Below are 13,360 nucleotides of genomic sequence, written 5' to 3' on the forward strand. Positions count from 1 at the left end.
TTTACTTAGGTTAGGTCTGCAACCCGGGGCACATACTCCACCGTGCTAGCTGTCATCAGCTCAGGGAACCAACCTGGTAAATTCCACTTGGCTGCCATCTCCATGCCAAGCACACAGATTGAAAGCAGAATTAACATTGTCCACAGAGCCTCAGCTCTAGGGTTGCCAACCCTCCAGGATTGTCCTGGAGTCTCCAGATATTAAAGAATAATCTTTAATGAAAGATTATGTTTCTGGAGGTTTCATCGCATGACATGTCCAACAAAAATTGGCAACCCTATTCAGCTCTGTAGTTCATTTTCTTTTCAACTTTTTTCACTCGTCCTGCCTCTTCTCTTTACTCCTCATCCTCCTAACGCTATGTGGAAAAACTCCTGGCCCAGCCAAAGGGGAATGACCGCGCCATCAGCAGTACGAGAGATACATAAAACACTTCCAGGCCCTACCTGGGGGGGGGGGTCTCTCTAGAGCCTTGAGAAGAAAGCCTCCTTGGGAAGGAAGGAGTGCCCTTTTTCACAGCGCGTGGCCCATTTATACAGCCTCTGGCTCATAAGGGCCCAGTCCTGGGTGGGTGTGGAGAGACTTCAACTCACAATGAAATCACTGGGAGTTGAGGATGCTCAGCACCTTGCAGGAGGCACTCAGTACCCGATAGGATCAGGCCCTTGGACTCTTTACTTGGTGGGGCAGGAACCATGTCTTCCTGTACAACACCGAGTGCACTGATCGCGCTTGGTCAACAATCTCCCATGGTGCTTGGGAGAGGGAATGAGCGAAAGATACTTACCCCGGATGTTTCCCAGGTAGAGGCCCTCAACAACCTGAGAAAGAGACAGAGAAAGGAGAGATGTCAGAGTGGCCTCAGTGTAAGAATCCTGCTGCTGGAGCAGGTGAATTGCAGGATTATGCAATAATACCAATGGTGACATTAAACCTTGTGATCATGATGTCGCTCGGCCTGGCACCAATCCTGTGGCTGGACTTTAAAAGGTGGGCTGGATCATTTCTGACCCCTACCATCCTTCCTAGCTATGCAACGAAACCTCATGCTTAGGGGGAGACGTGTGGTGGTCTGCGGTGATCCCCAGTTACAGCACTGCACAATGAGCAGGTATCTAAGGGCTAGAGGTGCCTTCTTAGAAAGCATCAGGCTCTGGCCTGTGACAGAGAGAGAGCACCAGACTACAAGGAGCAGCGTGTCTCCTGCTTGGAGTGAGGGCAGGTTGTGGTGCAGTCAGTCAATGACTAACACAAAGGGTGCTGTGTTGTTACCGTGATTTGCTTAGTCAGCAGTGTGCTCGGTGGTCCCAAACGGTTTAACAGTCTGACAGATGCTGAGGTTATGGCAGTGGCTGAGGTGTGACGGGGTGTTCACCCCACACTAGCCTGAAAAGGGTTAATGTGGCTCAGAAGGGGTTAAGTTACCTGATAAGCCTCACCGGGCTGAGCAGGAGCAGGGGGCTGGTATAAGGCCAAGCATGAAGGCAGAAGGAGACTGCAGCGTGGAAACCTGCAGTCACTCTCCTGGCTTAGAGAGGAATGAAGGAGAAACCCAGGGGGAGAGTAGAAGCCCTGGGACACTGACCCTAAGACAAGGGTGCACCTATTCAGGAGGGCTGTGGATAAGGAAGCCTGATAGAGAGAGTAGGAAGCAGTCCAGGGAAACAGCAGCAAGGTTTGGGACGGAGCAGACCCTGGCTGCTGATTGTAAGGTCCCTAGGCTGGAACCCTGAGTAGTAGGCAGGCCCGGATTCCCCTCTAGCCACAAATGAAGTGGCCTAGCCTTGAACTGGAGGACTGTTGGGAATGATACCCGGACAGCCAGTCCGGTGAGACTTTGATACCCAGGAAAGGGACTGCTAGAATGACCTGGCCCAGTCCCGAAGAGTTAGCATCCTGAGTCTCAACGGGGAAGCACTGCAACTCCTAAAGTGTGAGGGGGGGCTCAGCGCGAATGAGACATGGAAGGGGGTGTCAGAGGCGGAACTATTCCCCAGACACAGCCACAAGGAGGCGCCCCAGCAGGGAGTAGTGAACCCCTGACACAGGGGAGAGGAGGGAATAACTGACTTTTTCTTGTTTGTTTCGTTCCCTCCTTTCCCAGCACATGCTTGCTTCTCTCGAGCCCTGATCCAGCAAACACGTACATGCTTCGCTTGAAGCCTAAGATTTGTCCCATGGCATGAATTCAACGGGAATGATCACAGGCTTCACGTTAAACACATGCGTAAGGGCTTGTAGGATCAGGACCTGGGGTTACAAACCCTTTGGAGAAATTATAAGCTACGTGTATAATTAAAAACCATCTTAATTAATAAGCAAACAAACTGCATTAGGGTGTAAAAATTTCTAGTGGTATCAAAGACCCTGGGTGTCTTGCCCAGCAATGGAGAAATACAGAGTTCAGTCAAACTTAGGTCTTTGACGTTAACACATTTCGTTTGCTGGCTTACATTTTTACACATAGAATCATAGGACTGGAATGGACGTTGAGAGGTTATCTAGTCCAGTCCCCTGCACTCATGGCAGGACTAAGGATTATCTAGACCATCCCCAATAGGTGTTTGTCTAACCTGCTCTTAAAAATCCCCAATGATGGAGATTCCACAACCTCCCTATGCTTATTTATTTATTCCAGTGCTTAACCACCCTGACAGTTAGGAAGTTTTTCTTAATGTCCAACCTAAACCACCCTTGCTGCAATTTAAGCCCATTGCTTGATCCCCAGAGCAGGTACCTTATGCGCTGTGGCAGGACCAGCTTGCCCCCATGCTGCCAAGTCAATGTGTCTCCACCTTTACAGGGTGAGTCCAGTTCAAAGGGTGAGACAGGAGTTCAGTCTCCATGGCCCAATCAGCCCTTGGCCTCTCCACTTGAGGCTGCCAATGAGGGGGCCAGCTGCGAAGGTGGTGTTATGAGGACACCTGAGAATCTCAGCTCATTTCCCCCAGGTGATCCAAGGTCACCAGCAATCCCGTGAGCTGCAGCAGAAGCTAAAGATTCCTGTATCCCAACGTCCCGGGCTGTCCACTCTCCTAGCATCCAGTATGTTAACCATCCGACAACGCTGCAAGAGGCAACAAAACTCATCCAACCAGCCAGTGACTCCGATGGGGAATGCAGCCCAAATGCCAAACCAGATCACCCGACCCACTGCCAAGCTCCATGCGCATGTCAAGTTGCATGGCAACCAAAACACAAGCAGCACCTGCCATGACCTTTCAAGAGACTTGGCTTGACTTTAAACGATGATGAGCCAGGGCTGTGCCAAGAGACACTGGGACTTTGTTTTGTGTTTCTATAGCAACAACCTCTTGCAAAGAGTTTTAAGCGCTGGCTCTGGGGACGCATCCAGGGCTGGGAAGAGGTGGAAAGGCCTGGGCTATTTTTAATACTTTCCTGTAGCAATGAGACTCATCTCAGTGGCGCCTCCTGCTGGCTGGCTGTCTCCTGCTGGGAATTAGCTCGTTTTCCAGGTCTGGAGCGCCCTCTGCAGGCCGGTGTCATCACCGCTGCTGGCCCCCATGTCCCTTCCAGACCCCGGTGCCCCTTTGTCTGGAGGGTCTGCCCTCTGGCAGTACCCCACAGTCTCTGGGTCTCCTCTCCCCAGGGAAACCCCCAAACCCCACCTCGCCTCAGCCTATGGGCTACTGCTAGTCACCATCTAGTCCCCTTTCACTGGGGCCAACTGCAGTCTGTATAAGCCAGCCATCATAGGCAAGGGGAGGTAGGACCTAATGCCTCTACCCAGCCCCAGGGTGCTCGTTTGCAGCCCCAGAAGCTGTTTAGGCCCCACACAAGGCCCTGCAGCCTGGGGGGTTTCCAGGCAGGAGCTCCCCAGCTCCTCCTGCCTTCCCCCAGCACTGCCCCACCTCAATGGGAGATGAGACAGAGGCAGTGCAGCTAATTAGTTGAGCTCTGCTCCTCTAGTGTATCATCAGACAGGCAAAGGTCGGAGGAGCAGAGTTATCAGGAGCCAGGTGGCTCAGAGTATTGGGGCTGGCCTACAGGGCCTACAGTTTATGATCGGTGACTGGCCATGTCTAGACTCTGTCTGGGAATGATTTTGGCTATGCAGTGGCTTTAGCTCTCGTGACATCAGAAGACTGAACTCTTTGCCCTTCTAAGGAGCTAAGAGAGAGGAGGGAGGAAAAGAAACCAGGCACTTTGTCTTCAAGCACTGTGTTGCTCCTGGTAGAACAGCCAAGCCGGGCAGCGTCATCATGACTGATCGCTCCCTGCAGCCAGCTGGAGGACCCTGCGAGGACATCGCTACAGTCGGGAATGGATCCCTGCCTCAAGGTCACACTCTACACAGAGGCGACTTGAAAAGACATCGCTCTGCTGGGACCTGACTGAGCCCACAATCAGAGAGATGAGGTAGCTAAGAGGGATTCCGGGCCTGGCAGCTTTGAGTCCCTAACTACAGGCAGCATCTGGCACAGGACAAAACAAACCTGCAGCAGGTGTGAGTCCCCACCCAGCAGGAAAACACCAAGGCTCTGGTAGTTATGGCAAAGCTGTATATCTCCTCGGCAACTTGGAGCGATGCACAGCTGGGCATCTTCGTGGGGTTGCTGGGAAACATACTGCCTGCTACCTCACTGGGAACTCCTGTGGGACAGCATTTGATGGCTGCACAGCCCCACCTCACCCTGGGGTGCAGGTTATTTTACCTACTGCCCAGCTGGGCATCTCTCTCTGCACAGTCATGTATCCCCCTGCGCTAGCTGAGATGCCTTCCACCTGCTGCCTGGCTCCTGTCTGTGCATGGCTGACTCTCTCTGGGGCCCTAGCAAGAACGCTGGCTGCTGTAAGTAATGTCTGATAAAGCTCACCGCTGTGGTGGAGGAAACATATTGCCAAGGAGAAAGGGCATAATGCCTCCCTATTCCATCTGCTTCTTTACTGGGGAAGTGCCTTGCCTCTCCTCCTGCTCAGCAGGCCAGGACAGTGGTAGCTATTCACACTGAAGAAGATTTTAGTCTTACTGGGGGGAGTTGGGAGCATCCTCTTCCCCCTCCCTCTTAATTTTCCTAAGGGGTTTGTGCTTTGCCTTTGAAATTCTGCTGCTGGTAAGCAAATTACCTGGGCTCCAGGGGCTGGCCTAGGCCTAGGGCCCCTGACTGTGTGCAGGCCTTAAAATGGGGTGTAGTTTTCACTGTCTGATGGAAGGTGTGAGGCCCTGAGTCAGTGGGGGCAGTTCCTTTCGACCTCTGACTAGCCGTTGGGCCTCCTGCACGAGTGGGAGCATTGCAGGGAACTAGAGAGGAAAGCACTAGTTACCAAGCTATGATTGCGTGCCCAAGGCCTGAGACAGCGTGGGGACCGCCCTTGGGTTGCGCTAAGGCTGGGACTGGGCCCCAGAGATGTGTCCCCCTAGGGGCTGAGATAAGAGAGCGCCTCCTTATGGGGCTCAGGGTGCTCTTTTTGTAACTAAAATCATAATACACTTTTCTGGGTCTGCGAGTTCCCTTAGGCCATGCAGGTCACCCTCGCTGCTGCAGGGCTCCTTACATACAGCCTGAGAAAGGCTTTTCAGGATCCTTCCTTGGAGGGTAAATATTTCCCTGAGTTTCTTGCGAAGGGCTGCTCTGAAGCCTTGCACTATCTAGGCTCACAACCCTCAAAGGAAACAGCAGCCGTGATCCGGGGCTCTGCAGTGTTACCAACTCTCACAAGTCTAGTAAGTTCTAGCACTTTTCATAAATTCCCTGCCGCCAGCCCCATCCTATTGCGGAAGAGTCTCAGCCTTCACTTTCAAAACCAGCGAGTTGCTAGCCCTCACGGCTGCAGAGAAAGGCAGGAAGCCAGAGTACCTTACAGGCTCAAAAGCCATAAGGCAAATGAAAATGAACGAACTTTTATTTATTTAAAACCTCATGTTGTAAGCCAATTATCATGATTTGGGGGAGGGTCTGGACTCATGATTTTTGAACATTTGGGTCTGACAATACTGGTTTCCTTTCCCCGTCTCAGATCAGGGTCCTGCTGCAGCCCGTCCTCAACCACCCAGAATGCCCTGTAAGCTCTTGCTTTTATTCCAGTCAGCCCCCGACCTTTGAAGCACCATGAAATCTGGACCCCGCTTTGATGTACAGTTGGAACAGGGGCAAAGGGCCATGAGCACATATGAGGAAGGGTTGTTGTGTGGAAATAAGGAGTTAGTGTTTGCAGAGTCCTTTAAGATCATATGTACTATGAAAAGCTGCTGAAATTTTTCAGATTGTTTATTTTGTTTGTGATCTTTTTTCTCCTGGTTTTTCTACCAGTTCTAGTGCTAATTAGTGTAATGAACTGTGTAGCATATATGTGCACCACTGCCATCTACTAAAAGAAATCAGAACAGTGCAACTGTGTATCATTGGCCCCATACTGCTAATAACTAACAGATTCTCCTTCAGTTAAGATGTCAGTAGTCTGCTACTCCTGCTTTTGGAGTAGGAGGATCTGAATTGTAGCCACACTGCTGATTTCCCAAGTGATCATGGCACAGGTTCGTAACGTCATTTGGATGCCAGGAGCCCTAATGCTAAGACATTCTGTACATAAAAATGTCACACCAGCACATTTAGTGGAAATGGACTCTACCTAAGTCCAGACCTGCTCTGTCATTCAGTCTGGTTTCTACTAAATCAGAAAAGTTTGCAGTTTGTGTGATGCAAATATTAACTTATAAGAAAAGCACAGAGACAAACCCTCTACGCTGTCTCCCTGGCTAATAAATATGTAAATGCCGTCGAGCTGCTTAAATTATTTAAATCTACTCTCTGTGCTTCTACAAATCATCACTAAAAACTCCTGATCTCTCATGCAGAAACTTGGATACTAAAATTAAAGCATTAGTAAATAATCCTTCCACTGGCAACTCAGTGCACGTGTTTTCTGTCCTGTAGAGAGGCAGAAATCTCTCCCTGAGGCTGCTGCAACATGACTCATCTCACTTGTTTAGCTGCTCCCTCCTCTGGCTATGGACACAAAGAGGGAAGCCATGCTTTCGCCTTGTCATCTGGCTTAGTCACTGCTGCAGAGCCAATACCTGCCCCGGAAACATATCCCTTCCCCAGAGATTTGCCCTGCAACATACATGTTACCTATACCTCAATCCGCTACACCTCAGTGTCTTCTTTTGACACAGGAAGAACAGTTCAGATGTATTTTTTACTTAGGACTACTGAAGTTATTGTAACAATGACAAAGTACAGCTATATTATCCCCATGAAAGTCCAATCATTATGTATAATAAACCCAGTCAGCAGTAGGTAAGGCCACAACACACCTTAGGGTAGAAAAATCTCACAAAAGGGGGGGAAAAATAATTCCTAATAATTAATCCCACTTTGAACACCACAAGAATTAACAGTGGAATAGGTCCCCAAAATGTGTAAAAATATGTATTATTTGATTCTGATGGCTGTATGGAGTTACTGAGCTCTCAAAAGAGTAGTAGAGGACCTGAAAATGGCTCTGAATTAGAAATCTGAGTTCTGTATTAGTGTTGATGCCCTATGGATAACACATTTTTCTCTCCTGCTAGTAATAGCTCACCTTAATTGATCACTCTTGTTATAGTGTGTATGGCAACACCCATTGTTTCATGTTCTCTGTGTATATATGTATTTTCCACTGCATGCATCCGATGAAGTAGGTTTTAGCCCACGAAAGCTTATGCTCAAATAAATTTGTTAGTCTCTAAGGTGCCACAAGTCCTCCTTGTTCTTTTTGCACCTACCTACCCCCCTCTCTGGGAGATAAAAGTGCTGTTAGCAGAGCGCTGGATCTGCCAGGGTAGCAAGTCCCCAAATACTCAGCTCTGATCTTCCCTCGAGTTTTCAGTTCTGAGGTTTGCATTTGGAGCCATAAGACATAAGCCCCAATCCTGAAAGGAAAGGAGTACTTGTGGCACCTTAGAGACTAACCAATTTATTTGAGCATGAGCTTTTGTAGCTCACAAAAGCTCATGCTCAAATAAATTGGTTAGTCTCTAAGGTGCCACAAGTACTCCTTTTCTTTTTGCAAATACAGACTAACACGGCTGTTACTCTGAATCCTGAAAGGGTATCCCCTGCAGAGCTCTTATTGCAGGACCAGGGCCACAGTTTGTCAGACGAGTGACAACTTTTAAATCCAGGCTGTCTTTGGAGAAGTTCTCATAAAACAAAAGCCCCCACCTTTCTTGCAGGGACGCCAGCCATCCTGTTTGTGAAATTGGTGTTATACCACGATGCAGCAGCATGAGAACAGGGTGGCAAGAGTCTGTCCTGATCCGGTGTCTCTATGTTAGTTCCAGGATCTAATTTTAAATTAGATAAGTCATGCCTCTCCCAGTTATTTAGGGACATGAACAGTAATCGATCCTTCCACTGCCTGCACTAGAGTAACAAACACCCCATCAAAATCTTCTTTCTCTCCCAATGAATCATATCCAGGTGACAGCAACAGACCAAAAATATATATAACTGGCTAAAAAGTGGGGAAAATACAACCTCCCTCCCTCTCACATGGGCACAATAGTGAATTAGGGTTTAATAGGCTCACCGGATTGGTGAGTACTGGCTTTAGAGATGCTAATGGTGTAGAGTTCTTATTACCCCAAGAACAAGAAATGAGGGTCCAGACCCAGTCTAACTTTAACGTTTTTTCCTAATGGTTTTATTATTCCCTTCCAGGAAATTATTTATTTGTATTGTGGTAACACCTAGGAGCTCCAGTCCTGGATCAGGACTCCATTCTGCAAGATGCTGTACAAACACAGAGCAAAAAGACAGTCCTTACCCCAAGGAGCTTACTGTCTAGGTATAACCAATCCAAGGATCATTGCTTGTTTTAAAAATCTCTTTTCTTTTCCCAGGGAAAACTACAGTAAGCCTCTAAACTGTAAGATTTCAGAACAACAGCTGTGTTAGTCTGTATTCGCAAAAAGAAAAGGAGTACTTGTGGCACCTTAGAGACTAACCAATTTATTTGAGCATAAGCTTTCGTGAGCTACAGCTCACTTCATCGGATGCATACTGTGGAAAATACAGAAGATGTTTTTATACACACAAACCATGAAAAAATGGGTGTTTATCACTACAAAAGGTTTTCTCTCCCCCTACCCCACTCCCCTCTGGTAATATTAGAAGAAATAGAAGAAATTAGGAGAGAAAACCTTTTGTAGTGATAAACACCCATTTTTTCATGGTTTGTATGTATAAAAACCATCTTCTGTATTTTCCACAGTATGCATCCGATGAAGTGAGCTGTAGCTCACGAAAGCTTATGCTCAAATAAATTGGTTAGTCTCTAAGGTGCCACAAGTACTCCTTTTCTTTAAACTGTAAGAATCATACAGGGCATAGAAGGGAAAGACGTATCAGATCACATTTAGGGCATCCCCTCTTTCCTTACTGGCTAGTGCAGCAGGCTGGACAGGAGTAAAAGGTTCTTCATAAGAATCAGGGTTATTGCCTCAAATGTAACAGCTGCAGTGTTGAGGTGCATGTACCTTGCTCATTCCAGTCCCCATGACAGCACTTTCCCCAGGCAAAGGGCACAGGTTCCCTCTCAATAACCAGGACTCCCTGCAAACAAACAAATCAGGACAGTGAGATCTGCCTCCTCCAAAAGGACAAACCAAAGCTGTGGGGCAGCTGCCAAGAGGAGAGAGTAGGTTGCATGCACTAGGTAGGAGTTTGCAAAGCCCTAGCAAATTCAGCTCACCTGCCAGCTGCAGCAGCTCTGCCTAGGTCTTAGTGGGACGAGGGAGCACTGAGCACTACAGCCAGTGCAGGGCAGAGTTGGACGAAGGAAGGTTCCCAGGATGTGTGTGGCTCCAGTTTCTCTTCCGGATTCCCTGTCCCTCTGGAGACTCTCGCACGCACACCGGCTCTGAGGAAGCTTTTGGAGTTAGTCATTCACTCATCACAGTACAGCGTCTTTCCCCTCTCCTTTGCCAGTCCACTCCTGGATCTCACTGCAGCAGCTGCTGCTGCAAAGGAAGGTGCTCAAAAGCTCGGTAGTGATGCAGAAATGTAGCACAGGAAGAGGATTTAAATATTTTAGTGAGACACTGTCTGTGCTAGTGCCGGGCCAAAGCAGCAGCAAGCAATCCCTATGCTGATGCAGATTTCCAGGGCATTCAGCAGGACACCTACCCGCCTGCAGTTGGCTATTATCCCCAAGGCTGCTGCATTCTGTCCCTTTCACCTGACAGACAGTTTAAATCTCCCTCCTCCCACTACCTTCCCCTCACCATCTGCTCCAGACATCTGTTCACTGCTCTCCCAAGTGCTTCATGGCACAGCTGAGCTCACCTGGTGGGCAACATTCTGCTAAGGTGCTGTCTGGACTATACCTCCTACCGAACCAATTCATTTCTCTCCTTTTTTAGGGCTGGGTTCTATTCTCCCTTAAGCTATAGTCAGACAAATCTCCACTGCCACCATGATCAACGCCCCTTTCAAGATCCATGGCTCCTACGCATGCGGTGCACGCTCGCGAATGAACTCACGCAGGGAAACGATAGAAGACAAGACCACCACCCCCCACCTGGACGAACACTTTTCACAAAGCGATCCCTATCTCTGACCTGTCAGTCCACCTCCGCAAAGGGAAACAGCACAGCTTCAAAAGATGAGCCTGGAAGCTTAAATCCGTAACTTTGCTAGACACTAAAAATCATAGACTGAAGTGAGACCCTGGATTTATGGCTTCTTACAACTATCAGGGTTATAACTAGAGAATTAACCCCTAGCGCTGGGTTACTGTAACTAACAGCCCTCCCCTCTTTCTTTCCTCCCTATGATGGAGGGGTGTTAATAGGCCACTTCACCGTGAATAATCCCTTGAAATATGTTAACTGCTGCTAAACAATCTGTTTCACCTTGTATTTCCCAGACCTGAAGAGCTCCCTGTAAGCTCCAAAGCATGTCTCTCTCACCTGTGGAGTTACTCCAGATTTACAAAGAAATAGTCTGAATTTGGCCCATGGTATTTAAATGATATTTTTTGCAATGGGGGGGGAAGAGGGGAAAGAGATGTTCAGGTAAATGTAGCTCATGAAAGCTTATGCTAAAATAAATTGGTTAGTCTCTAAGGGGCCACAAGTACTCCTTTTCTTTTTGTGAATACAGACTAACATGGCTGCTAACACTAACACTCTGAAACCTGAGGGAGAAAGAAGGTGTTAGACCAATCAACCCCTCCAAGGAAGCCGAAACAAACTCTCTTCTGAAGAGGCACAAAATTACTTTTCACTGTGAAAGTGTCAGTAACACACAACAGAGGCCCTTAGCACTGAGAAAAACAAAGCAGCAGCAGTTCAGCATAGTGGTTAAAACCAGGCAATCAGATATCTACACTCCAGCGTTGGATGGAATGTCCGCATTATCCCCTAAATCATCATCTTCCAAGTCAATCGGATTCTCTGGAAACAATAAAATGGTAGAGACCCAATTCTAATTCCCAAAACGAGGGGGGGGGGGGAGGGGAGGGGGCAGGGGAAGAGTATGACAATGCCCCTATTTAGACTGAAAAAAAAATTGACATGACCAAATTGACATGACCCACAAAAGGCACCAACATCGGTTCACAGGATACTGACAGGTCCTTTGAATTTCACTATCATCATTCTCTTCCAGTCTGAGTCAGGAGCAACAGAATTTTGCACCAACTAACATGGTGAATCTGCTAAACTGACCATACCACACTCACCTCTGTGATATACATTCCAGTAGTTTGTGGCAGCCCGGTGTACATAGATGGAGACATTTCAAAATGCTCAAAGAGGAGTTTGGTACACAACTTCCCTTGAAAGTCAATGGGAGTGGGGCATCTGCCTGCCTTTGAAAATCTCCCCCTAATTGTTATATTAAATGCATGTTGAAAAGTTCATTTCCTGAAACAAAGATTGACCACTTGACCTCTGGTACGGTAGACATCGGATATGCACAAGGAAGGGACCAGGAATTATTTGATGTATACCTTTCTCTCTGACCATCCTCACCCCAGCACAGGAATGCCAAATGCGTGACTGGCTTTAGAACCAGGACACCCCCCTGCGAAGGGGAAGCATTGTCTCCTAGTTTGCAGGCAGGGAAACTGACAAAGGAAGTTACTGTAAAAACACTTTAATTTTTGGGTACCATGCTTGAGTGGGATTTTTTAAATGTGCACAAACCGAGACCACTTTTAAATATTTTGGCCTGAAGACTTGCCCACAGGAATTTTATGGCACAGGTCACTCTTAGATAGGGGTCTCCCTAGGGAAAATCCAGCAGCTACAGGATGTAGAAAGTGACCCCAGAGGTGGCTCACTCCACCCTGCCATTAGTACTGATCCAATATCGTGATGTGTTATGGGGCACAGATTAGCTACCTTAGGGTTTGTTTAGCACCAGTCACCATAGTATCTAAGCACTTCCCCCTGCCCAGCTGGACACATTGTTTTTACATCTAAATTGCTTCACACATTATGCCATTGCTGCAAGAGAAAGGGTGTGACCTTGGAATGAGTTCAGACCAAGTTTAGGTAAATACAAAGGGATTTTAGGTAAACAGCTCATTCCTATTGGAGAAGGTATTACTCATTTCTAAAAACTTTAGTGCTGCTGATGTTCTTCCAGAGATGAAGAAGCAATCCATCTACACGGTCACCCTCTGGGATGAGAGGCTGACTGTAAATATTAAAATGTGTATACTGAAATATAGTCACTGCCACATCTTGGATATTTCTCTTCTCTCTCAAGTAAGTTTTGTTAATTTGCATTTAAAAAACAAAATAGTCCAGGCCCAAGCACAGATGAGCTAGAGGCCTCTCCTTATCCCACTTTATTATAAACATCCCCTGCCCACCAAAAATGACAGTATAAGTGTGGAACTGACGATGGGTCAGAATGAAAACAGAGGTCAGAAGCTAGACAATGAAAATTCTTAGCCAAGTTTCCTTTTAAAAAAAAAAGGGGGGGGGGGTGAGGGGGGAAATGGAGTTAGATTGAAATCTGTCAAGCTACTGTGTTCTGCACTCTGAAATTCTATCTGTGGACGAAGATAGCCCACAGCAACTTTCCTGGAAGCTGTGATCTGCTTGTACCGAACGCAGTTCAGATCTTTATGTAGCCAGAATGATTTCTGGCTGTGCAACAGAAACACTTTCGATACATTTTCTTCAGACTGTTTCTGTTAAACCCTTGCCACAAGAATTCCAAATGCTTTGTACTAATGAAAGCTAAACCACTACTTAATATTGGGACTTCCAGGGCCAATGGCTTAGATAAAAGCACTTGGTACACAGCGGCATGAAACATCACTATTTCGGTAAAATAAGTGAGGGTGAGGTCATGTACTGGAGCTTTTTAAACTGCATTTTTAATTTTGGTGT

The 13,360-nt window shown here is 47.4% G+C and overlaps 1 protein-coding gene across 2 annotated transcripts in view; it reads right to left on the reverse strand.

Moving 5' to 3' along the window:
- LOC102943626 (dual specificity protein phosphatase 22-A) overlaps window positions 1–9,961 on the reverse strand; it is a 46,120-nt gene extending 36,159 nt beyond the window's left edge. Inside the window, exons 1-3 of one of the 2 annotated variants that reach the window (XM_037878064.2) lie at window positions 9,703–9,961; window positions 9,488–9,563; window positions 788–821 (exon numbers count right to left, since the gene is read on the reverse strand). In XM_037878064.2, coding sequence (XP_037733992.1) covers window positions 788–821; window positions 9,488–9,508 — 55 coding nt within the window. In that variant the 5' untranslated portion in view covers window positions 9,509–9,563; window positions 9,703–9,961. Of the gene's footprint in view, window positions 1–787; window positions 822–2,737; window positions 3,130–9,487; window positions 9,564–9,702 lie in introns of those variants that run through there. The other variant, XM_037878065.2, reaches the window with a different exon arrangement.
- Window positions 9,962–13,360: the final 3,399 nt, after the last annotated feature.

This window comes from Chelonia mydas, chromosome 12 (genome assembly GCF_015237465.2).
Source record: "Chelonia mydas isolate rCheMyd1 chromosome 12, rCheMyd1.pri.v2, whole genome shotgun sequence".
Taxonomy (NCBI): domain Eukaryota; kingdom Metazoa; phylum Chordata; order Testudines; family Cheloniidae; genus Chelonia; species Chelonia mydas.